Below are 26,045 nucleotides of genomic sequence, written 5' to 3' on the forward strand. Positions count from 1 at the left end.
TACTGGTTCACGTTTCACTGCAGAATTGTGCCATTTAGATTGATGTTCATCCATCATGTTTGAGGAGGACCTTGACATCTAATGGGTTTTGGACTGTGCACAATGTGTCTGTAGGTGGCTGGTAAGGCCTATACGAAATGTTCTGCCACATGTTGGGCAAACATGTAAGGGCACCACTGTCACAGCATTTGCAGCCCTGGCTTTGTAGAGTGCTCACTTCTCTACTGCTATGAATGTTCTTCTGCCCTCAGATGTCTGACAGCCTTGGTGGATCAGCATACACCACGTTGGTCGATCTTTTGCCAGGGTTTCCCATGAGGGAGTTGAAGGTGGTTTTCAACATGTCTTTGTCAGTAATTTATTATTTATTTATTTATTTATTATTTAGATTTGTATGCCGCCCCTCTCCGCAGACTCCGGGCGGCTCACAACAAAGTGAAAACAATTTACAACAAATCTAAATTACTGTTTAAAAATATTTTAAAAAACCCATTTTCTAAACAAACATACATACAGACATACCATTCATAAATTGTATATGCCCGGGGGAGATGTCTCAGTTCCCCCATGCCTGATGACAGAGGTGGGTCTTAAGGAGCTTACGAAAGGCAAGGAGAGTAGGGGCAGTTCTAATCTCCGGGGGGAGTTGGTTCCAGAGGGCTGGGGCTGCCACAGAGAAGGCTCTTCCCCTGGGGCCCGCCAACCGACATTGTTTAGTTGACGGGACCCGGAGAAGGCCCACTCTGTGGGACCTAACTGGTCGCTGGGATTCGTGCAGCAGAAGGTGGTCCCTGAGATAATCTGGTCCGGTGCCATGAAGAGCTTTATAGGTCATAACCAACACTTTGAATTGTGACCGTAAATTGACCGGCAACCAATGCAGACTGCGGAGTGTTGGTGAAACATGGGCATACCTAGGTAAGCCCATGACTGCTCTCGCAGCTGCATTCTGCACGATCTGGAGTTTCTGAACACTTTTCAAAGGTAGCCCCATGTAGAGAGCATTACAGTAGTCGAACCTCAAGGTGATGAGGGCATGAGTGACTGTGAGCAGTGAGTCCCAGTCCAGATAGGGCTGCAACTGGCGCACCAGGCGAACCTGGGCAAATGCCCCCCTCGCCACAGCTGAAAGATGGTTCTCTAATGTGAGCTGTGGATCGAGGAGGATGCCCAAGTTGTGGACCCTCTCCGAGGGAGTAATGGGCAGCCAAAAATTTTACTGCCATACTGTGGGTGTGGCTTATTTTGTGGGTGTGGCTTAATAGTCATGTGACTGAGTAGGAGTGGCTTGCTGACCATATGATCAGGTGGGAGTGGCTTGAATGATCATCATCGTTCAAGTGAACTATTAAGTCCTTGACTTACAACCTTACCAGGGTCGCTCGCTGGGGTGACAATTTGCTTTGTGTTTCCTGCGCTCTCCTTCCTGGGTCGTCCTCTGCCTCAGGCTGGGTAGCTAGGTGAGCAGGTGCTGTCAGAAGCATAAATGCTGCCAGTGCAACTTCCACCCACGTCTTCTGCTTACACCTCAGGCAGGGGGTGGCCATGTGAGGCTGGAGAGGAGCCAGGCAGGAGAGAGGGAAGCCTGTCCGAGGCCAGGAAGGAGGAAAGAGGAAAAAAGCAAGAAGCATAGATGGCGCAGCAGCAGCAGGGAATAAAAGGAGAGCCGAGCCGAGCCTGTCACGAATGTAAAAGTCCGTTTGAACTTTACATCGCGGAGGTGATGGATTTAAGAGATCCAAGCATTGTTATTTCAAAACAAGCTTTCTTTTATTATAAAAGTAGAAAACAAAATAATGTCTTGATAGACAAATGAATACAAAAACTCACATCTTGGAGTCTTATTATTTATTTATTTATTACTTAGATTTGTATGCCGCCCCTCTCCGAAGACTCCGAAGACGCCCCTCTCCGAAGACTGTTCTTAAGACTCCGAAGTCTTAAGAACAGGGCAAGCAGAACAACAAGAGGAGGAGGACGGAAGTGACATGGAGGATGTTACATAAAATATGGGAGTGATTTAATGACAAGGCACACATGTTAACTCTTTAATTACTGAATGTCTCTGTGGCTGGCAATATTCAGCATGACAGAGACCAGTAATCCAGGAAGTGACCGCCGCCGATCAGCTGAAGCTGCACACGCATCTTCATTTCGGCCAGTGGAACTGCATTCCACCCCATCCTGCCTGCTGCCCACCAGTGGTCTTTGTAATGCTTCCTTTGTTCCCCATATGATCACTTTTCTTTAGACAGCTCACCATAGAGGAGCTATTTAGGGATGCGATGGGTCTAGCATCCTAGCAACATGGCCTGCCCAGTGCATCTGGGCTTTCATCTGGAAGGTGGGAATTGATGGCAGGCCTGCTCTTGAGAGGACCTCAGTGCCAGGCACCTTATCCTGTCACTGGATCCTCAGAATTCTACAGAGGCAGGTCATTTAGATTAAGGTCACAGTTGAGCAGGCTATTTTTCATCAAATCATCATTTCCTTTGCAGATTTTTTATTATTATTATTATTATTATTATTATTATTACTATTATTATTAAACAAAAGATGAAAAGGGAAAGAACTGGAGACCATCCTGAAATACAATGACCTGCAAATAATAGTTAGAAACCCTGGCAAAAAGAAAGTGCCAATAGTATAAGATGCCTTGGGTGCAATGTCAAAACATCAACATTGACCAAATCACTGGTCAATTTCCAAAACATAATTTCAGTTGAAACAGTTTATACCCTGAAACAATACCTTAATCAAGCAATAACATCTGCCTATCCCATCTAGCAATAGCAATTGCATTTAGACTTATATCCCGATTCACAGCCATCTCTAAGTGGTTTACAGAGAGTAAGCATATTGCCCCCAATAATCTAGATCCTCGTTTTACTGACCTTGGAAGAATGAAGGCTAAGTCAACCTTGAACCTACTGAGATTCGATCTGCCAAACTGCTGGCAGCTAGTGATCAGAAGTAGCTTGCAGTACTGTACTCTAACCACTGCGCCACCGAGGCTCTATTGGGAAAGAGTTGATTGGTGGATAAAAATGCAAATCTAGCCTAAACATTTGGCTGACTGTGTGACCAGCTATACTACTATGAAAATTCTCAATCATCCAGAGTCATGGTTGTCCCAAAGGTGCTTTTTCAGGAGGCAACTGGACTTTGTTTTTTTCTTTGAAGATGTTTCGCTTCTCATCCAAGAAGCTTCCACAGCTCTGACTCCTCAAAAAGCACTTTTGGGACAACCATGCCGTGGATGACTGAGAATCTTCGTAGATGTTTAGCTATGTACTTTGGGATGAACACCCTTCAAATGGTATGAGAGTATGAACAGATTTTCAGAACAATTGCAGACTATGGGAACCATTTGCACTTCAGGTTTGAGATGCAGGCACACAGACTCATCCCCAAGAGGTTGCACCTGTTTTCGACAGTAAAGGGACACAGAGCAAAAAACATCCTGCAGCCAAGAAAGCCCCACAGCTCAAGTGACCCTGAGGACACAGATAAACCTCCTCTAGAAAAGGATGGAAATGGACAGCTGTTTGCAAGAGATATAAATCCTTCCATTCTCCATCATCCACTCAAAGCTGAAGGAAGCTTCTTGGATGAGAAGCGCAATGTCTTCAAAAAAATAAATAAAAAGAAGTTTAGTTCCCTCCTGAAGAGGCACTTTTGAGACATATTGGATAATGTATTAAATATATAGTCTGCACAATTTCTTTCAATATTGTTTTCAATTTGCTTCCTTACACATTCTAAAAGATTTACCAATCTCCTCCTCCTCCTCTTCTTCCTCTTCTTCTCCTTCTCCTCCTCCTCCCTCTCCCTCTCCTTCTCCTACTCCTTCTCTTTTGTCCTATACTCTTTTGCGGCTGGGGATTGCTTGTTCTGATGTATCATCACCAGGTGCCTTCAATTCTTCCACCAACAATGACAAATGCACACAGAAAACCCAGAAATCCCCCTCCCTTTTTTTTGAGGTAAGGAAAAAAGACATTTAGTTTGCAGTGAAAAATTCCTCAAATCAGAGCCATTGCATTGACTTAAAAATGTAAAAATGTGGTCCAGTTGTCTTGAGATGCCAACGCAAGACAAGTCATTGGAAAGCATTGCAAAAAAATCCTACAGGGGTAATCCAGCTTTGTTCCAAGTTCAGTAAACCAGAACAAAACCAAAAATCTTATAAAATACACAAGAACAGTTCCAACTGATTACTCAATACAATGTGAACAGATAGAACCAAATCTGCTCCTGGAATGTTGCAAAGATGTTATTTTTATTTATTTATTTATTTGTCAAGTACGTATTGGTAATATACATAGATATAACATTGTTTATATAGATAAGATGGGTACTGATAAGAGGGAACATTAGGACAGCGACAGTAGGCATGCTGGTGCGCTTATGCACACCCCTTACAGACCTCTTAGGAATCAGTGGATAGTCTAAAGGTAAAGTTTTGGGGGTTAGGTGATGAAATCACAGAGTCAGGTAGTGAGTTCCAGGAATTAACCACTCTGTTGCTAAAGTCATATTTTCTACAGTCAAGTTTGGAGCGGTTCACTTTGAGTTTGTATCTGTTGTGTGCTCGTGTATTGTTGTGGTTGAAGCTGAAAAAGTCACTGACAGGAAGGACGTTTTAGCAGATAATTTTATTTTTGTGCTGAAGGTGAAATAGTTCTAAGTTTTCTAAGTCCAGGATTTCAAGTCTGATTGCATAAGGTATACTGTTATGGGTAGAGGAGTGAATGGCTCTTCTCATAAAGTATCTTTGAACAGTTTCTAATGTATTTATGTCCAATATGTGGTGTGGGTTCCAAATATGTGGTATGTGTTGGATGGACATATCCTGAAAGGACGTGCAGTAAGAGGATCTAACCAGGGCAAGGGTGTTAAACTCACGGCCCATGGGCCAGATGTGTCATGTGTTGGCTCCTCCTCTGCCCAGTTTAGCGAATAGGGAAAAAGTCCCAATACATCATGTGATGCTGCGAGTTTGACAGCACTGAACTAGGATTTTCCAAAATGGAAAGGAAAACACTTGAGATGAGCCCATCACTTAGCTCTCGAATACAGGCATCAAGTCATATACCCAATTTAATCATGATGGTTTTCATTGTTAAGATTAACTGATGCCTTAAAGCTGGAAACATTTATTTCAAAGACCCTTGAGTTAAACAGCAGTTAAGGATCTGCTTCCTGCTCAAATCAAATAATTCATCCTGTCCAGATTTTATTCTAGCAGACAATCATGGCAGGTGCTCTATGTCATCTAATCCAATAGCTCTAATTGCTATAAATCAGGCACTAAAAGAAGACCTGAGAACGGGGTTATCATGTGCTGGAAAAACAACAGGGATTTCTCTCAAAGCCAAATATGTGAACAGACAGAAGACCCTGCTGTAATTTTGTAAGATACAGCAATGATTACAACAGCAACGGTCAATTTCATCAGATGGGTATATCATCCAGAAATCTTTAGGAACCACAAATCAAGAACTGCAACTGTTTTGACCTACAGAGGGGAGAAAAAGAAGGAAACGGTGTGAATAAATCTTAAAAAATAAAAATGAAACACTCTTCTGCTTTGCAATTTGTCAGCTAGTGAAACAATAACAAAATTAGGGCACACAAAAGAAGGAAAAACCCCTCTCGGGATGAATATATTTTTCTCAGGTTCTACAGCTTTAGATTTTACTTCTTGGTCTGAACTATTTATTTATTTCATTTATTTATTTTGTCCAATACACAATGAGGGTTTTAGTGGGTGTGTATATTGTTCTGTCTGGGTTTTCCCAGACCTCCACACCCACTGAAAAAACAGCCAGACACTCTGGTAAAATCCAAAAGTAATTTATAGCAGGAAAAAATAAGCACAAAGGAAAACCTGTCTTCACAGCAGACAGGTTACAATACTTTACAACAGGGTCCTGATGTCCAGTCAATTCCAAAAGCTTCTTGCTGGCACCCCCCCCCCAAGGTTTCAAGAGTCCAAGGCACAAACCAGGATTGTAGCCACCAAAGTTCACAGACAGGTCTCACGAATCTCCAAGATAAAACTCCACAAGCCAGGAAGGGTGGGGCCGCCTTTTATCCTTTCCCAAGAGCACCACACCCAAACCCAGCTGTGACCTCTAATGCTGGAAATATCTAGCCAATTGCGTTCTTCTCTCGTTAGCTCTCCTCTGTCGCATATCTATGAAGTCACTAGCATCTTCCCCCAGGGAATCCAGGCTGCTTGCTGGGGAGAGCTCCCCCTGGTGGAACTCTGGCTGTCCTTCATCTTCAGCCTGGAATTCAGCTTCGTCGTCAGTCTGCCCCTCCTGGTCCTCAGCCTCTGAGCTGGACACCGACAGCAAATCAGCCATACTGTATATGTATATGTATATGTGTATATATATATATATATATATGTAGATTGTTCTGAGTTCGGGTTTTGCCCTGTGTAATATTTTGCATGTTTATGCGACGTTTCGGCGAAATCACATTCACCATCATCAGGCTAAAGTTCCAATCTTTGTGTTGTTGTAAAATGGAATGTTAGCAACTGTCATTTCTTCCTAGTATATAGTGTGGGGGTGGAGATTTGTTTTGAATGTAGCAAATAGATTGGGTGATTATGTTTCAGTGATCTGATTGGTTGGTGTAATCATAATTATTAGAAGGAATGACATGGAGATTTTTATGAAGTGTTTTGTTTAAGGCTGATTTCCAAATATCAAATTTCTAAAATCATAATTATTAGAAGGATTGACATGCTGATTATTATGAAGTGGTTTTTTTGTTGTTTAAGGCTGGTTTCCAAATTTCTGGTAGTCGGGACGTGTCATCTCTTTTATTTATGCATATTTTATTTATTTATATATATATATATACTGTATATATATATGTCACATGTTTAAGCTGAATTTGAAAATTATATATATATAGACACACATAGTAAAATACATGATGGTTATAGAGGAGATACTCATAGTAAAATATATCTAAGAAATAATAGAAAAGAAGATATAGTAATAGAACATATCAATGAAAGAATAGAAGAAGAGATATAGGAATAGAAGAAAGATATAGGAGATATAGGAGAGCAATAGGACAGGGGACGGAAGGCACTCTAGTGCACTTGTACTCGCCCCTTACTGACCTCTTAGGAATATGGAGAGGTCAACCGTAGATAATCTAAGGGTAAAGTGTTGGGGGTTTGGGGTCCGGTAATGAGTTCCACGCTTCGACAACTCGGTTACTGAAGTCATATTTTTTACAGTCAAGTTTGGAGCAGTTAATATTAAGTTTAAATCTCTTGTGTGCTCTTGTGTTGTTGTAGTTGAAGCTGAAGTAGTCGCCAACAGGCAGGACGTTGCAGCATATGATCTTGTGGGCAATACTTAGAGCTTGTTTAAGGCGTCTTAGTTCTAAACTTTCTAGGCCCAGGATTGAAAGTCTAGTCTCATAGGGTATTCTATTTCGAGTGCCTTCCTTAATGATAACAGGGGGAAATATTGATTCCACTAATACAATCTTTCCATCTCTGCAATTCTAGGGTTCTAGTCAACTTATATTCTAACTGAAACAAACTTTACAACACTATTAAAGGAACACAACATGAAATTAGATGATTATGTTAGCCCAGGTGTCAGCAACCTTAAAAACTCAAAGAACCATAGAGGTCTTAATCAGAAGCCTCCTGTTCAATTCTGAAGCCGACAGGAAGTCCAGTTTCCCAGACTACCCCCCTAGAATCTCCTCCTAGCCTGGCATCATTTTTCCTTTACTTTTTCCTAACTGAAAGCCCTATCAGTTGTGGAGCTGATCCGTGACAAGGAGCCACAGCAGAGGGATGAAAGAGCCCCAGAGGCTCTAGAGCCATGGGTTGCTGACTCCTGTCTAACCCAGGGGTAGGCAAAGTTGGCTCTTCTATGACTTGTGGACTTCAACTCCCAGAATTCCTGAGCCAATCATGCTAGCTCAGGAATTCTGGGAGTTGAAGTCCACATGTCATAAAAGAGCCAACTTCGTCTACCCTTGGTCTAACCTCTTGCACTAGTTCTCAAAAATATGAGCCCACATCTGAAAGGGTCTCCACTACTGAAGTAGTTTAGCAAAAAAAAAGGTGTTGAGCAACAGGATAATTGTATTATCTGAAGGCACAAACATCCTAAACCTGAAGAAAGTACAATAATCAATTGGCCAATACGTCTAGTATATTGTATTTACTACCTAAGATGTGGAATACAGGACTTCCTCCTGCCTCTTCAAAAGATTTTGATTATGTAGTGAAGGATTTTTTAAAAAAGAACATTCTATTGGAGGTTATGTACAGGATCTATATACAACACATTTCTTGATTAGTTTTATTTCCTGTAATTTGTATTCTTCGTCAACCAATGTATCGTTAGCTCATCTCAAAAAGCTCCAATCAGCTTAATAACTGAATAGGGCACTACTGTATTATGAAATCACATGGTTTACCGCCGGCGAGATTAGCCAAGATTTATCCAGCATTACAAAACATATGCTGGAAATGTAAAAAAGAAAAAGGCACTTTTTTCCATATGTGGTGGTCCTGCTCCAAAATTAAAAAAATCTGGGAAACCATTCACAACTGGCTCAAGGAAATTACAAAGGAAGAAATAGAATATTCCCTGGAGGGCATGCTTCTTGGAATTTGGAAAAGATCATACTCTAAGCAAACACTTTTCTTATTGACACATATAAACACAGCTGCTAGAATTGCGATAGCGCAAACATGGAGAAACGAACAGACTCCCAATGCAAACTTAATAATAGACAAGATATACTCATGTGCAGAAATGGATGAGATGACAAACTTACTTAAGGGAAATAGAATTAATGAATTTAAAAGTATGTGGTGTAATTGGCACAAATGGATTCAAAAGAAATTTCTTGTATAATATGATATAAAATTGCAGTACAAATTGTAAAAAAAATAACAAATACCTTTTGAATGCTGTTTTTCTGTCCTTTATTGCATAGTATTAAGATAGTGTCATTTATAAGACCTAACTTAACTAAGAACGATTGTAACAGGTAAAAAAGTTGGACAAGATCTGTAAACTGAACAAACAACATGTGATATATGTATTGAAAACAATAAAAAGAAATTTAAAAAAAAAGAAACCACATGGTTATAGATTATTTTTAAAAGTCGGGGATGCGGGGAGAAAATCCCAGAGAAAGGCATTTGCCAAGCCACTTTTCATATTGTTGCCAAGAAAATGGCAGCGCCGGACTTACCCGGCGGCAGGCTTTGCTGGAGGGACCGGGAGACACGGTCCCTCATGGCGGCCGCCATTTTGGATCCCGGGCGAAGTCTCGCGATGCGAGACTTCGCTCGGGAGGTCAGGCCTAATTGGCCAGGCTCCTGATTGGTCCGGGCGGGGCCTGCTTGCCCTATATAAGGGCGAGCAGGCCCGGGGCTCTCCCTTTTCGCCCGGACTGCAGAGCCTCGAGCAGACAGTTGTCAGTCTGCTCGCGGCGGCCATTTTGTGTGCGGCCTCGTGCGAGCCGCCATTTTGTGGCCTGTGTCGGTGGAAAGCCTTTTTTGCTGATCAGCGGAGCCAGCATCGGCTGGGCTCCGCTTGGGTTTGGAGCCCCGTTGCCCCTGGATTGAGGGTGGTGGGGGTGCTGCCCTCCTGTGGCCTTGCGTGCCCGCGAGGGTGCCTGGGGGGGGCAGGCGGCCTTAGTATAAAAGGCCTGGTGGTGGGGCCTTGCTGCCACCTTTGAGGGGGGTGGAGGATTGGCCCTGGGAGTGGCATATACGAGGCCTGCTGCGTAGGGCAGGCCTTGCTTGGTGTGTGCAGGGTCCTGGGGGGTTGGTCACGCCCTCCCCTCTTATTTTACATATTGTTAATAATAGAACATCTTAGCTTGTTCCATGGCCCCTAAAAAGCGTCAAGCTCAGGGCCCTCCGCCCCAACCAGTGGTGCGGCCCAGGAGGGCTGCCAGGCCGTCTGCCCGGGCTCGGGCTGCGGCAGAGGGGCCCCCGGGTGGGATCCCGGCGGGGTGGGGGGTGGGATTTATGCCCACAATCCCTCAACCCGAGATTTCCCCTTCTCTCTCCTGGGCCAGGGTCTTGGAGCGGCTTGATGACTTGGAGAGGTGGTGGTCGGGTGCAGGCCCGGAGGGGCTTCCCATGACTGCCACCGTAGCATGGGGCACCGACCCCGAAGAGGAGTCAACCCCAGAGGGGCAAGTGGCCTACAACACGCAGACGGCCCACACCGGGCAGGCGGCCCACACCGGGCAGACGGCCCAGACCGGGCAGATGGCCCAGTCGGGGCAGTGGTCATCGTTCCAGGGCCCAACAAGGATGGGCCCACCGTGGATGGCTTCTACCCCTTACGGGGCAGGTGAGGTCGCACCACACGTAGGCACATCACCGCTCCTTCCTGTGCAGGGTCCCGGGTTTATCCCGCCTGCATTGGGGAGTGGCAACAGCTTTGTGGGGGCTGCTGCGGGCACATGCGGGCAGGTCTGGTCTCCGCCTGCCCCGCCAGTGGGGGCGCCAGGGGTATCTTTCCCACCTGGGGCGGGGGGTTGGATCTCTCCTCCGCCGGCCATTATGCCACCGCCCCCTTTTGTGTATCCTTCGGGGCTTGGTGTGCTGGGGTCGGGGGCCACCACGGTGTGGGACCCGTTCGCCAGCATCAAGCCTGGGGCCATCCCTTGTGGGTTGCCCGCAACACCTTTAGGTTATCATCTCCACCCGTCGGTGAAGGAAGCAATATGGCGGGGGGAGTATGTCGACCTTTTCTCCATTCTAAACAGGGAGGTCCCCAAGCAAGACAAGGAGGTGGTGCCTGGGGAGAAGGTTAAGAAAACAAAGGTCACAAAGTGTTTCAGCTCTTGGCTGTATGCTTTTTTGACCTTTGCGTCGGTGGTAATTCAGAGGCAGCCGGGTAGGGCCGCTGCCTTGCTGAAGTACATCGACCTTATAGCAAGGGCCCACTTTGAATATGGGGGCACAATATGGAGGCATTACGATAAGGGATTCAGGATGCGTATTGCCCATGACCCCTACTTGCCCTGGGATATGGTGGTTCCGGACCTGTGGTTCCAGGCCACGCATATGTCAGGGAAGGAGGGCTGTGATAGGACCAATAGCGGTCACTTTATGGAAGAGGAGCCCGTGACGCCCGCGCCGGCCAAGGCCGTGGCGGGTGCCGTCGGGAAAGGGGCCTCTTTGGTGTGTAACGAGTTTGCTGCAAAGGGGGCGTGTTTTCGTCCCATTTGCAGGTTTCGTCACGCCTGCGGGAGTTGTGGGGGGAACCATTCCGCAGCCATGTGCCCCTGCCCCAAGAAGGGGGCTGAAAAGAATGGCTGGGGTCCCCCAAAGCCTCCCCCGCCTGCTGGGGGAAAAGGGGCCCAGCCCAATTAATTTACGAGTGCTTGAGGGTTGGTTGGGTGACTACCACCCTCGCTCGAGAGCGGCCGCTCTCTTGCTAGGATTTTCGGAGGGATTTAGGATCCCTTACATGGGTGTTAGGAGGGCCTTCATGTCTGACAACCTTAGGTCGGTTGTTGGTCATGAAGACATTGTTAGGGAGAAGATTCGGAAGGAGGTGGCCGAGGGCAGGGTCCTCGGGCCCTTCCCGGAACCGCCCTTCCCGAATCTTTGTGTGTCTCCCTTAGGTGTGGTCCCCAAAAAGGCGAGTGGTGAATTTAGGTTGATTCACCATTTGTCTTTTCCAAAAGGGGAGTCAGTGAATGATTTCATTCCTGACGAGCTGTGTTCAGTCCGGTATGCATCCTTTGATGCAGCCGTGACTATGGTTAGGAAGTGTGGGGTGGGAGCCCTTATGGGTAAATGCGACATTAAGTCGGCATTCCGGCTCCTCCCCATACACCCAGACGACTTTGGGCTGTTGGGCTTCCATTTCGAGGGGGGTTATTACGTGGACAGAGCCTTGCCCATGGGTTGCTCTGTCTCATGCTCTCTTTTCGAGAGTTTTAGCACCTTTTTGGAGTGGGCGCTCAGGGGGCAAAGTGGTCTGGGTACTGTCGTTCACTACCTTGATGATTTCCTGTTGGCGGGGCCTGCGCATTCGGAGCAATGTTTTGCTCTGATGCGGGACTTCGAAGCCCTTTGTGCTCAATTAGGGGTGCCTTTAGCCTCTGAGAAGACCGAAGGCCCCGCTACCAGGATTACCTTTCTGGGTATTGAATTGGACTCCGAGGAGCAATCTTCCAGATTGCCCCTAGAGAAGTTGGTCAAGAGTAAAAGGAAGCTTGATGAGGTGCTGGGCTGCCGGAAGGTGACCCTACGGCAGCTTCAGGAATTGGCAGGCATTCTTAATTTTGCCTGTCGGGTAGTTGTTCCTGGTAGGGCTTTTTCCAGGAGGTTGTATGACGCGATGAAGGGGCTCCGTTTGCCCCATCATCGTACCCGCCTCTGCGCTGACCTCGGCGTGTGGCGGGATTTCTTGGTCAGGTTTAATGGTTTGTCTTTCTGGAGGCACGAGCTTCTTTTGGAAGCTGAGTTGCAGCTCTGCTCTGATGCCGCGGGGACTTGTGGTTTCGGGGTGGTGTTAGGTGACCAGTGGTGCTGGTCGGCATGGCCTCCGGAATGGAGTGCCTCTTCGTTGGTTAAGGACCTGACGTTCTTGGAGCTCTTCCCCTTAATAGTGGCCTTAGAGCTTTGGGGGGAGCAGTTTAGGGACAAGACCGTGCACTTTTGGTGTGACAACCTAGCGGTTGTCCATGTGGTGAATGCCCTGTCCTCGAAGAGCGACAGGGTCATGCGGCTTGTCCGCCATTTTGTGCACAGGTCCTTGTCTCTAAACGCATTGTTTTTGGCTAAGCATGTCCCCGGGTTGGATAATGGGGTCGCTGATGCCTTGTCCCGTGGTCAGTTGTCCAGGTTTCGGACCCTGGCCCCGTGGGCCCGAGAGTTGCCAGAAGCATTCCCCAGCCACCTCTGGAGTCTGGGGGGGATCCAGAGTGGTGGAGAGACGAGGCATCCCGGGCAATCTCCTTGTCTGTAGCGCCCGGCACCCTCAGGGCATACCAGCGTGCAGGTAAGGAGTTTGGGGAGTTCAGGCAGGGCAGGGGTTACCAGCTTAGTTGGCCTGTCCCTGTAGAGCACTTGGCCGAGTTTTGCGTCCAGCTTAGGCAGCGTGGCCTGTCAGTTAGGACGATCCGGTCCCGGTTAGCCGGCCTCGCCTTTCTGTCCAAGGCGGGGGGGTTTGCAGATTTTTCGGGTGACTTTCGCATCCGGAAGATGCTGGAAGGCTGGCTTAGGGAGCAAGCTGGGGCCCCTGGTGACACTTGTCAGGCTCTGACGGTGGAGCAGCTGTCTTTAATCAATGTGGTTTTTGGCAGTCTGTGTTCCTCATTGTACGAGGCCCGTCTTTTTAGGGCAGCGACTTGGGTCATGTTTTTTGGGGCCCTTAGGGTCAGCGAGGCCATGGCTTCATCTCAGGCTGACACTTCACTCCGAGCCTTCCAGTATGCTGATCTGGCCTTTAGACAAGGGGGGGTGTCCCTTGTAGTAAGGCGGTCTAAGACAGATCAGCTGCGCAGAGGGGTTACCATCCAACTTAGTGCGGCCACCGACCAGTCGGTGTGTCCGGTGTCCGCCCTACAGCTTTATTGTGGTCTGCGGGGGTCAGGTCAGGGGTACCTGTTTAGGCATTGGGACGGTACCCCTCTGACCCATTTCCAATTTTGGGCGCTAGTATCCAGGGCAATGGCCCAGGTGGGCATGGATCCCTCCGGTTACGGAACGCATTCGTTCCGTATCGGCGCCGCCACTAGCGCGGCACTTTCTGGGTTCCCGGCCCATCGGATTCGGGAGATCGGCCGCTGGCGGTCAGCGGCATATTTGGGTTATGTTAGGCCCGCTGAGGATCCTAGGCAGGGCTTAGGCTAGGTAACCTCTCTGTGTGTGTGTCCTCTTGCAGGTCCCCAGGCTAACATGAAACCGACGGCGCTGCTGTGTGGCCACAGCATGATTTTTTGGGCCGGCCGCTCGGCAGCCAGGAGCGCCATCGGGACCCAGCTGTCCCTGGGGCAGTGGGTCAGGGTTGCCTGGATGGGCCGGAGAGATATGCGGTGGGAGGGTCTCCTACCGGCGTTGCTGGGCGGTCAGCATTCTGTGGCTGCGCCCGGCAGTATGGGGGGCGGCTCCTGGAGTCGTGCCCAAGTGGGTTTGGGTGGGCAGCGTCCTGTGGCCGCACCCAGGTGGCTGGTATTGCACTTAGGTGGCAATGACCTGTGCATGCTGGGAGGCCTGGCGCTGATCATCCAGGCACGCGAAGACCTGCGAAGGCTTCGTGAGGTATGGCCCACCACGCAAGTGGTGTGGTCAGAAATATTACCTAGGCTTGTGTGGAGGGACGCCTCTTCCCTTAGGGCCATTCACCGGGCTAGACGACGGGTGAATAGGGCTATGGGTAAAACAGTTAGGGAACTAGGTGGGGTGGTAGTGCCCCATCCCCTTATCACAATAGACCGGCCATGGCTTTACCGGGCCGATGGCGTTCACCTGTCAGAACGGGGGAACGCCATTTTCTTACAGGACCTGCAGTGGTCTCTGCGTGAGCTGGCGCAGCTAGAGGGGGGAGTCGGGGGGCCAAGATAGAGATCTGACCCCCGCTCCTGTGGCAGGTTAGGGGCGGAAAACTGGGGTGGTTTAGCAACCGCGCGTTCTCCCTTGGGCATTTTTGGGGATGATTGACAGGTTCTCCGCAAGCTCATGGAGGGAGTTTCTGCCTGAGCAGCTGGGGGGAACCTGTCTTTGGGTCCTGCACCTTTAATTCCCGGATTCGGGTTAGCCGGTGGGACCCCCCTCATGCACAGCATGGCAGGGTCGCAGGTGATGGTCTGGCCCCTCACCTGGACTTGCATCAAGATACGCCCATGAGTTGCCCAGGAATGTTTTTTGGCATAACGTCATTTCCGCCCCGGAAGTATTTGTTTGACCCTGCAGGTCCATTTCCGGGTCATAGTTGATCATGCTAATTTATGCAAAGTATTGAATAAATTATGCAAATTTATGTTAATAAAAATGACCCAATTTAAATCTAGCTCTTGTGTCCGTGTCGTTACTCCGTCTCTCCAGCAATGGCAGCGCCGGACTTACCCGGCGGCAGGCTTTGCTGGAGGGACCGGGAGACACGGTCCCTCATGGCGGCCGCCATTTTGGATCCCGGGCGAAGTCTCGCGATGCGAGACTTCGCTCAGGAGGTCAGGCCTAATTGGCCAGGCTCCTGATTGGTCCGGGCGGCGCCTGCTTGCCCTATATAAGGGCGAGCAGGCCCGGGGCTCTCCCTTTTCGCCCGGACTGCAGAGCCTCGAGCAGACACCCGCCCGCCCTCCCTATTTTGCAGTGTGCTTCGGGGTCGCCCTTAGGGGGCCGAATGGGAATTTTTTGCAGTTCTGCCTCTTAGCCGAGCTGTTTTTTCGCCCATTCCACACTGAGGAGATGGATGTGCGGTTAGGGGGTGCTTGCATTTATTAGGTTAATTGGCTTACCTTTGGTCATTTGGGTAGGCAGGTTAGGGGCGGAAAACTGGGGTGGTTTAGCAACCGCGCGTTCTCCCTTGGGCATCTTTGGGGATGATTGACAGGTTCTCCGCAAGCTCATGGAGGGAGTTTCTGCCTGAGCAGCTGGGGGGAACCTGTCTTTGGGTCCTGCACCTTTAATTCCTGGATTCGGGTTAGCCGGTGGGACCCCCCTCATGCACAGCATGGCAGGGTCGCAGGTGATGGTCTGGCCCCTCACCTGGACTTGCATCGAGATACGCCCATGAGTTGCCCAGGAATGTTTTTTGGCATAACGTCATTTCCGCCCCGGAAGTATTTGTTTGACCCTGCAGGTCCATTTCCGGGTCATAGTTGATTATGCTAATTTATGCAAAGTATTGAATAAATTATGCAAATTTATGTTAATAAAAATGACCCAATTTAAATCCAGCTCTTGTGTCCGTGTCGTTACTCCGTCTCTCCAGCAATTACATGGACAAGTCTACAATGTTACCACTCAACTCACAGAAGTCTTTATCTTTCTTCAAAGAAAATCACAATAGGATTGCTGTATTTTATCCTCATACATAATCCTGTGAAGATCATTAAAGATCAAATTGCATACCTCCTGTTTGTATCTTCTGAGTGGGAGGAGTCAACAGATCCCAAACTGGGAGAGATTTTTAAAAGTACTTTAGAGCAATCAAGAACATCTATTGCTGAGATGATTTACAGCAGGCCGGTCAAACTGGCTGCCCCTGGGCTGGATACGGCCCACATAGGCCATTCCAACCATGGCTCCATAAAGGCAAAAAACCATCCTGATACATCATGATACGGCCCAAGATGTGATTGGGTTTGACACTTCTGATTTACAGGGTTCAGAAGTAATGTGACTAAATTAATTAGGCCAGAGTCTTTACAGGGCTAGAAGAACTGAGTACTTAACCCCTAAGGCGTAGAGCAGTATTTGAATTGCATTTGTAAAAAAAAAGATGATTAATTCAAACCTATATCAAAGTGTCACAGTTTGACAGTGAGAAATTTCAGGAGAATACAAACATGAAAATGGGAAGAATCTTACTTACTGAAAATATTTACGGATCCCTCGCATTCTGGACATAAATTGTTTCAACTCCTACTCTCAAAACAACGCTACAGAGCACTGCACACCAAGACAACTAGACACAAAAACACTTTTTCCCCGAACGCCATCACTCTGCTAAACAAATAATTCCCTCACTACTGTCAAACTATTCACTAAGGCTGCATTGGTTTTGTTTGTTTGTATTTATATGCCGTCCCTCTCCGAGGACTTGGGGTGGCTTACAACATATAAAAAAGAACAATAAAATACTGTAAGTTAAATCCAATTTATTAAAACTAAGTAACTACTCTAAAATCCTTAATTATATTAAAAATCAATCATACCCATTCAAACAACTACCTTATATAAAATTTGTCAGCCACGGGGCTAAGATCTAATCGCCTCAGGCTTGGCAACATAAATGAGTCTTAAGACTCTTACGGAAGGAGAGGAGGGTGGGGGCAGTGCGAATCTCTGGGGGGAGCTGATTCCAGAGGGCCGGGGCCCCCACAGAGAAGGCTCTTCCCCTAGGCACCACCAAGTGACATTGTCTAGTTGATGGGACCTGGAGAAGGCCGACTCTGTGGGAACTAACCGGACGCTGGGACCCATAGGACAGAGTCTTCTCATCATTCCTATCTCCCAGCTCGTCCCACTTATGACTGCATGACTGTAAATTGTTGCTTATATGCTTACAATTTATATTAATATCGATTGTTTCCTGATTGCTTATTTGTACCCTATGGCAATCATTAAGTGTTGTGCCTCATGATTCTTGACAAATGTATCTTTTCTTTTATGTACACTGAGAGCATAGACACCAAAGACAAATTCCTTGTGTGTCCAATCACATTTGGCCAATAAAGAATTCTATTCTATTCTATTCTGTTCTGTTCTATGCTATGCTAAGCTATGCTATGCTATGCTATGCTATGCTATGCTATTATTATTATTATTATTATTATTATTATTATTATTAATTAGATTTGTATGCCGCCCCTCTCCGAATGCTATGCTATTCTATGCTATTCCATTCCATTCCATTCTGTTCTCCTTGGAATCCCATGACACAATACTAATTTTAAAATATTATGATTTTTGTTCCTCTGTGATGGGCTCCCAAATCATTAGAAGCAATCTTTCTGAAAGGTCTTGAGTTATTTTCTGCCTTTCATCTGACTTACATATTCTTACTTTGTCTAGTCAAAATGGTTCACAATTCCAAAGTTCTGAAACTGGTCTCAGTATGTCATTCAACATACTTTCAGTCCAACAAAAGAATTACTGCATGAGGATTTGAGCCTATTGTCTGCCAATAAAACTGCTTGGGCTGAAGCAGATAATGAACAAATGAGACAGGTACCTGAAGAATATGAAGTGTATCACGAGGTTATTTTGATGCATTGGAGAATGAGTCCACTTTTCCCACATACGGTGCTCGCTTCACAGCAACAGGCTGACATTCCTGCAATGATATATTTAATTTAAAAAAATTTTTTTTTACTTTTCTTAACAGCGAAGTGAAAAATAAATAAAATAAATAGTCTTTATGCTTTGCAAACCTGGCCTAGATGTTAAAAAAAGGAGGAGGAACCTGAGAAAACTCTTGCTAATTTTAGTTGTCTGGACTATTGAGTGAGAGCTGCATGACCATCAAGACATCATTTCCCTTATAAGACCATACAGATTCCTAGTATCTTTCCTTCTTTCTCTCTTCCCCTTTCTTTCTTTCTTTCTTTCTCTCTTTCTTTTTTTCTCTTTTCTTCCTCTCTTTCTTTTTCTTCCTTCCTTCCTTTCTCTCTCTCTCTTCTTTCTTTCTTTTTTCTCTTTTTCTTCCTCTCTTTCTTTTTCTTCCTTCCTTCCTTTCTCTCTCTCTTCTTTCTTTCTCTCTCTCTCTCTTGCTTTTTTCTCTTTTTCTTCCTCTCTTTTTCTTCCTTCCTTTCTTTCTTTCTCTCTCTCTTCTTTCTTTCTTTCTCTTTCTTTTTTCTTTTTCTTCCTCTCTTTCTTTTTCTTCCTTCCTTCCTTTCTTTCTCTCTCTCCTTTCTTTCGCTCTCTTTCTTTTTCCTTTTTCTTCCTCTCTTTCTTTTTTTCTTCCTTTTTTTCTTTTTCTCTCTCTCTACTTACTTTCTTTCTTTCTTTCTTTCTTTCTTTCTTTCTTTCTTTCTTTCTTTCTTTCTTTCTTTCTTTCTTTCTTTCTTATTGGACTTATATGCCGCCCTTCTCCAAGGACTTAGGGCATCTTTCCTTCCACCTTACCTCCACCCTACTGCCCTCAAATTCTACCTCTACAGTATTTTTAGCACCATATCAATAAATTGAGACAAATCAAGTTCTGGTTTCCTCTAAGAAGGCTGACATCATACACAGAATTCTGAAGTTGTTTTGAAAAAAATCATAGAAGTCAAAGAAACCATTTAGATTTATAACCCAACTCCCTACTCCATGCAGACATCCAAATTAAAATATCCACAAGAGATGGCAGTCTAGCCTTTGTTTGAAAAATTAATGAAGAGCAGCCCACCATTTCTCCAGTTAATTGGTTCCATTGTCATTACGCTCTTAATGTCACAGATGCCTCATGTGCATGAATTGGCAGCATTAACTGTATATATAGAATTACTTTAACAAAATCTCTTTGCTGAAAATAAACAACAACAACATTGGAGCAGTAAAAGTTATAACATACATAATTAGTGCAGAATCCACTAGAACATTTCTGACAGATCCAACTTCTGTTTAGAGACCTCCAAACATTTTATAACAAGATATAACTTAACTTTATCTATATCTTCTACATCAGGGATTTACAAACTTGGCAAATTTAAGACTTGTGGGTTTTAACTCCCAGAATTCCCTAGACAGAAATTCTGGGAGTTAAAGTCCACAAGTCTTAAAGTTGCAAGTTTGGAGACCACTACTCTATTGTTGTGTTTAAACACACACACACACAAACACAAATTAGGGAACCTTCAGATATATGATTCAAAGTCATAAGAACTATAAGATCAGTTAAAAGACAGCATTTTTTGCTATGGTCTGATTGTCTTTTTTTGTCAAATGAGAGAAAAGGGAACATTTTGCAACTTCTCACCTAAACATCCAAACCTCAAATACTTTGTTTAATCGAGAAAAGAGGAAACATACTGTATAAATACAGACCTGATCCCGTTGCCAGATTCGTTTGTAAACATATTCAGGGAAAGGGTTACAAGGAATGTATTTCCCCTCTCCTGCTTTGATATGAAAGATTCCATTTTGAAAAGCCACTTTGCCCCGTAAAATTGTCAAAAGGGGAACTCCATGGCAGAACATTCCTTCAAATATATTAAAATCATTGGCCTGGTGATGTGTTTTTGCTGAAATGGTCCTGCGTTTGAAAGAACAAAGTGATATCAGCTCTTATTTTGGATCTTCTGTTTTAATCCAGAATTTAAAGCTGTTGAAAACTTTTAAAAGCTCAAAACAAACAAACAAACAAACAAACAAACAAACAAACAGACAGACAGACAGACACACAAACAAACAAACAAACAAACAAACAAACAACAACAACAGAGAAGTTTGGAAATTCCACTGAAGCAGACAGAATTTTAAGTAAGTTACAGTTTTCAGACACAATCAATATTGATATTTATATGATTTTTATATTTTTAATTGTATAGCTCCCAGAGTCAATTTATGAGTGAGATGAGCAGTCCCTAAATTTGATGTATGAATAAAAATAAATTTGAAATATTTTCCTTCAATGGGGAAATCTCTTCCCATTTTGGAACCGTACTGCATATCCTATGAACAGTGAAGGGGTTTCTGTAGAACAAGCTTTCATGTTGCCCTTTTTGAGTATCACAGTTTGAAAGGAAAAAAACTCTGAAATAGTAATATAGTTCATTGAATCACTGAAAATATTCAAATGGAAAAGCCTCAACACACTCAAAAAGAGTCTGAAAAATGGCTTAAAGAACTGTTTTGTCTGGAGCTCCTTAAATCAATGTTGGTGAAACAAAGTAAGAGTTAAGAAAGCTGATAGGGAGAATAACTCAAAGATACAGGGAAGGCACAGACTGATTGAACAACTACCAATAAATTACTCAACATAGAATAATACAGAGAGCGAATGAGAAGGTACTCAAAGGATACAAGAGTGCAAGTAGATTTGTTTCCTATAATTCCTATTGCAAACCACTTGAAAATGTTCAGCTTTGTATTTTCCCTTCAAATATTTTTTACTTCAGGTTTATCTAGTAGAATTCCATAAGACCTTTTGAAAATGCTTTCTGGCTGCGTTCATGGGGATCTTTAACTCAGTGCATGCTTATGGATTGGTTTCAACCTAAATTATGTTGTGACCGAGGTATGCAAAACATTCAACATGTGACCCTGTTTGTTTGATCATTCTGAACATATTTTCAGCTAGGATTACTTCCTTAATGATTGAAACAACCATCTCAAACTTAGAAAACGTCAACATTTCAAATATATTTTGCTTATCTGTCTCCGTAGTGGAAAGAAATAAGTGAAATGTCTTTGTAAGTTGCTTTGATATCGTAGAAAAAGGACCATAAAATGCAATTCATAATAACATAATAACACAGCTAAAACCAACAAGCATTAAATGTGGCATAAATCCATGATCCCACAGTACACAGTTCTAAAATATTGAAATGCTACTGTAAATAAACCAGTGAAGAAGGAACTCATCTAGGACAATACCCATGCTCTCACTTACCCATGTCCTTCAAGTTAGCTAAACAAAGGTTTTGACATAAAATCATAGCACTGGAAAGAGTAATTAAGGTCACTGGTCCAACTTTCTGCTCATTGTAGGATAAAAACATCCTGAACAGATGGATGCCTAATCTCTACTTCATAGTTAGCATCTTTGCAACAAACCGGACAGGTATATTAGTATATAAAGAGTTGTACACAAGGGTGGGTCATGGTGGCGCAGTGGTTAGAGGGCAGTACTACAAGCTGCTTCTGCTGACTGCTGGCTGTAGTTCACCAGTTCAAATCTCAGTAGGCTCAAGGTTGACTCAGCCTTCTATCCTTCCGAGGTGGGTAAAATGAGGACGCAGATTGTTGGGGGCAATATGCTTACTCTTTGTAAACTGCTTAGAGAGGGCTGTAAAGCACTGTGAAGTGGTATATAAATTTAAGTGCTATTGCTAAAGAACTTGTCCGAACCAGCTTTTACATAATAATAATAATAATAATAATAATAATAATAATAATAATAATAATAATAATAATTTATTAGATTTGTATGCCGCCCCTCTCCGAAGACTCGGGGCGGCTCACACAACAACGATAAAAACAATATTATAATGGCACAAATCTAATATTAAAAAACTAAAAACCCTATCATAATTAAAAACCAAACAGCACATACATACCAAACATAAATTATAATAAGCCTGGGGGAAAGATGTCTCAGATCCCCCATGCCTGGCAGTATAGGTGGGTCTTAAGTAGTTTATGGAAGACAAGGAGGGTGGGAGCAGTTCTAATCTCTGGGGGGAGTTGATTCCAGAGGGCCGGGGCCGCCACAGAGAAGGCTCTTCCCCTGGGGCCCACCAGACGACATTGTTTAGTCGACGGGACCCGGAGACGGCCAACTCTGTGGGACCTTATCGGCCGCTGGGATTCGTGTAATAGTCTCATTTTTCTCATGAAACCTATTTTAATTTATCCTCTCCTGGTGTTGTCCCTCACAAATCTGCATCCTCACTGCTTCAAATACAATTTTTTTCATACAAATACAGCTTCCTAACCCTGTTGAGTACAATATAATTCAAAGTGGGTGTTCTCTGTTTCATGAGGGAACAATGCCTTACATAAGAAGGGAAAATCCAGGTTATGGGGTTTAGAGGAACTGAGACACAACCAGGACAGATGACTCAGTACACAATCAAGTCTGCTAAATAAAGTACAAAGAGCAATCTTCCCAGCATGAAGATAGGGAACATACGGTATCCCCAAAGTAAAGGTGAGGAATAAACATTGTCTCCAATTGCTTCCCACAGTGGATATTGCTAGCCAGGAAAACCCTGGTTTCTTTCTTTTCTTTAACTATATTGAATAGACAGAATTTTTTTTAAAAAAAAATGCTTGCTTGAACCTGCCCATATTTGCAGACCAAAAACAAAACCAACCCCCCCCCCCAGAAACCATGAATTATGTCAGAGGTCTCCAAACTTGGTAACTTTAAGACTTGTGGACTTACACTCCTAGAATTGTCCAGCCGACTATGCTGGGAGAATTCTGGGAGTTGAAGTCCACAAGTCTTAAAGTTGCCAAGTTTGGGGACCCCTGGATTATGCAAACACATCTACTATGGAGGTGGGTTCCTATCCATTCGGACTGGGTGTATAGAACAGTTAGTAACTTGGTGGCCTGGGTCACTGGAACCGACAGTGATCCAGGGCTGACACATCCCCAAGCTGGCCCTCTTGGTGGCACCATAGGCAGCACCAGCTGCTGATACAGTTCTACAGAGGAATCTTTGAGTCCTTCATCTGCACCCTTATAACTGTCTGATTTGGTTCTGCAACTCAACAAGACCAACACAGACTTCAGAGGAGAATCAGAACTGCAGAAAGAACAATTGCTGCCAACCTGCCTTCCATTGAGGACCTGTATACTGCACGAGTCAAAAAGAGGGTGGGGAAAATATTTACTGACCCCTCACATCCTGGACACAAATTATTTCAACTCTTACCTTCAAAACGTCGCTACAAAGCACTGCACACCAAGACAACTAGACACAAGAAGATTTTTTTCCTGAATGTCATCACTCTATTAAACAAATAATTTCCTCAACACTGTCAAACTTTTTACTAAGTCTGCACTTCTATTTCTACCAGTTTTTCTCATTATCCCTATCATCCTTTTCCTCCCACTTAGGACTGTATGACTGTAACTTGTTGCTTGTATCCTAAGATTTTTATTAATATTGATTGTTTCTTCATTGCTTATTTGACCACTATGACAATCATTAAGTGTTGTACCTCATGATTCTTGACAAATCTATCTTTTCTTTCATGTACACTGAGAGCATCTGCACCAAGACAAATTCCTTGTGTGTCCAATCACACTTGGCCAACAAAGAATTCTATTCTATTCTATCTTGTTTTTTTGCTTCTGTGCATGTGCAGCTGCTTTTATTAGTACTGTGCATACACGCAACCCACACCCACTCATGTGTCACATCCTTGAGTGAACCGGCAGTAGCAGAATCTGGAACCCACTACTGATCTGCTACTTATTCTTCCATAATTGCCAGTTACGCTTTATCTCGTCTTAGAAATACAGCAGATGTCATCCATTTGCTCTGTCCTACACATCGGCAAAAAGAATCAGAACTTCAAATACAAATTTAATAAACAAATTATCACAGATAATCCCCATTAAAGATCTAAGTGCCAAAGCCCACTGCAACAACATCGCTAAGAAGGCCTCAAGAGTTGTTAATCTAATCCTACATAGTTTCTGCTCTGGCAATCTCATACTACTTACCAGAGCTTACAAAACTTTCGCCAGACCCATCCTCTATACAGCTCATGTGTTTGGAACCCCATATCGCATCTCAGACATTAACACCCTTGAAAATGTTCAAAGATACTTCACAATAAGAGCCCTTCATTCCTCCACTCGAAACAGAATACCCTACGAAACTAAACTTACAATCCTGGGTCTTGAAAGCTTAGAACTACGACGCCTTAAACATGATCTAAGTATTGCCCACAAGATCCTATGCTGCAATGTCCTGCCTGTCAAAGACTACTTCAGCTTCAACCACAACAACACAAGAGCACACAACAGATTCATGCTTAATATTAACTGCTCCAAACTTGACTGTAAAAAATATGACTTTAGTAATCGGGTTGTCGAAGCGTGGAACTCCTTACCGGACTCTATAGTATCATCCTCTAACCCCCAACATTTTACCCTTAGACTATCTCATTGTGTATTATTGTGTATTGGACAAAATAAATGAATGAATGAATAAATAAATAAATTTAGGAAGGCCTTGAAAGCTTGGTTGTTCCCTCAGGCATTATTGCTAGGACACTAGAAAAACTTGTATACAGTGAAGGGCTGCAGTGAAGGGCTACCAAAAATTTTACTACCACACTGTGGGCATGGCTTATACAGGACGCCCTTCATTTTCTTTCAAAATATTTCAATGCAAATTGGGTGCTCTGGGGTGGAGCTCCATTTTCACTACCCCACTGTGTTTCCTACCCCCACCCCAATCTGGGCAGTAGCCCACCCCTGCTTGTATGCCAACTGTGTCTTTTGCTGTTGTTTTTGTAAATTTGCTTCTGCTGTATGCTGCCAAGAGTTACCATGTTGTAAGTTGGGCTGCATATATAAAACTTTAAAATATATTTAATAAATAAATGTACCTTCAAATCAGATACTGCATTACAAGAAACTACCATGACCCGGAACTGTACAAGTAGTCCTCAATTTACAACTGATCATTTAGTATCTGTTAAAAGTTACTACAGGCTTCCTCCCCCCTTCATACACACACACACACACACTCCCAAATGGTATTTACAACCTGGTTCCAAAATTCCTCACAGCCTGCAGTCATGTGACTGCATTTTTGTGGCAAAAATGTTCTGTAGCAAACGTTTCACTTAATGACCACAGTTTGGTTTAATGCTGCATTTTCGAAAGGCCATGAAGACCTGGCTTTGCCAGCAGGCCTGGGGGCTGTGAATACTACCATGTTTCACGGCCAAATTGTATTGATTGGATAGGTATGTATATTAGGTCGATTGGATTGATTCGCAAGTTTGTATAATGGGATTTTATTGTTTATAATTTTAGTATGTTGAATTAGTGTGTTGACTTCTTTTTATTATATTGTATTGTTTTATATTGTTGTAAGCTGCCCTGAGTCCTAAGGGATTGGGCGGCATTGGGTGGCATAGAAGTCAAATAAATAAATAAAATTTGTTTTACAACTGTCATGTTTTCTTAAATACCATCACAAAAATTGTTTATAAGATAGTGTCAGTCACAGGATGACCTACTTAACAAAGTTCAAAACTTATGACCGTAATTAGCAAGCTCAATTACAGTCACAAGTCATTATTATTATTATTATTATTATTATTATTATTAATTGGATTTGTATGCCGCCCCTCTCCGCAGACTCAGGACGGCTAACAACAATGATAAAAAACAACATGTAACAATCCAATTTAATAAAACAACTAAAAACCCTTATTATAAAAACCAAACATACACACAAACAAACCATACATAACTTGTAATGGCCTAGGGGAAGGAATATCCTAACTCCCCCATGCCTGGCGACAAAGGTGGGTCTTGAGTAATTTGCAAAAGACAAGGAGGCATTCTAATCTCTGGGGGGAGTTGATTCCACAGAAGGCTCTTCCCCTGGGGCCCGCCAAACGACATTGTTTGGTTGATGGGACCTGGAGAAGGC

The 26,045-nt window shown here is 44.2% G+C and overlaps 1 protein-coding gene across 1 annotated transcript in view; it reads right to left on the reverse strand.

The window, feature by feature from the left end:
* Positions 1-4,263: 4,263 nt before the first annotated feature.
* DPYS (dihydropyrimidinase) overlaps positions 4,264-26,045 on the reverse strand; it is a 58,996-nt gene continuing 37,214 nt past the window's right edge. The window contains exons 8-10 of the mRNA XM_070748206.1: positions 19,739-19,946; positions 17,943-18,044; positions 4,264-5,521 (exon numbers count right to left, since the gene is read on the reverse strand). Coding sequence (XP_070604307.1) covers positions 17,970-18,044; positions 19,739-19,946 — 283 coding nt within the window. The 3' untranslated portion in view covers positions 4,264-5,521; positions 17,943-17,969. The remainder of the gene's footprint in view (positions 5,522-17,942; positions 18,045-19,738; positions 19,947-26,045) is intronic.

The sequence above is a fragment of the Erythrolamprus reginae genome, chromosome 3 (assembly GCF_031021105.1).
Source record: "Erythrolamprus reginae isolate rEryReg1 chromosome 3, rEryReg1.hap1, whole genome shotgun sequence".
NCBI lineage: Eukaryota > Metazoa > Chordata > Lepidosauria > Squamata > Dipsadidae > Erythrolamprus > Erythrolamprus reginae.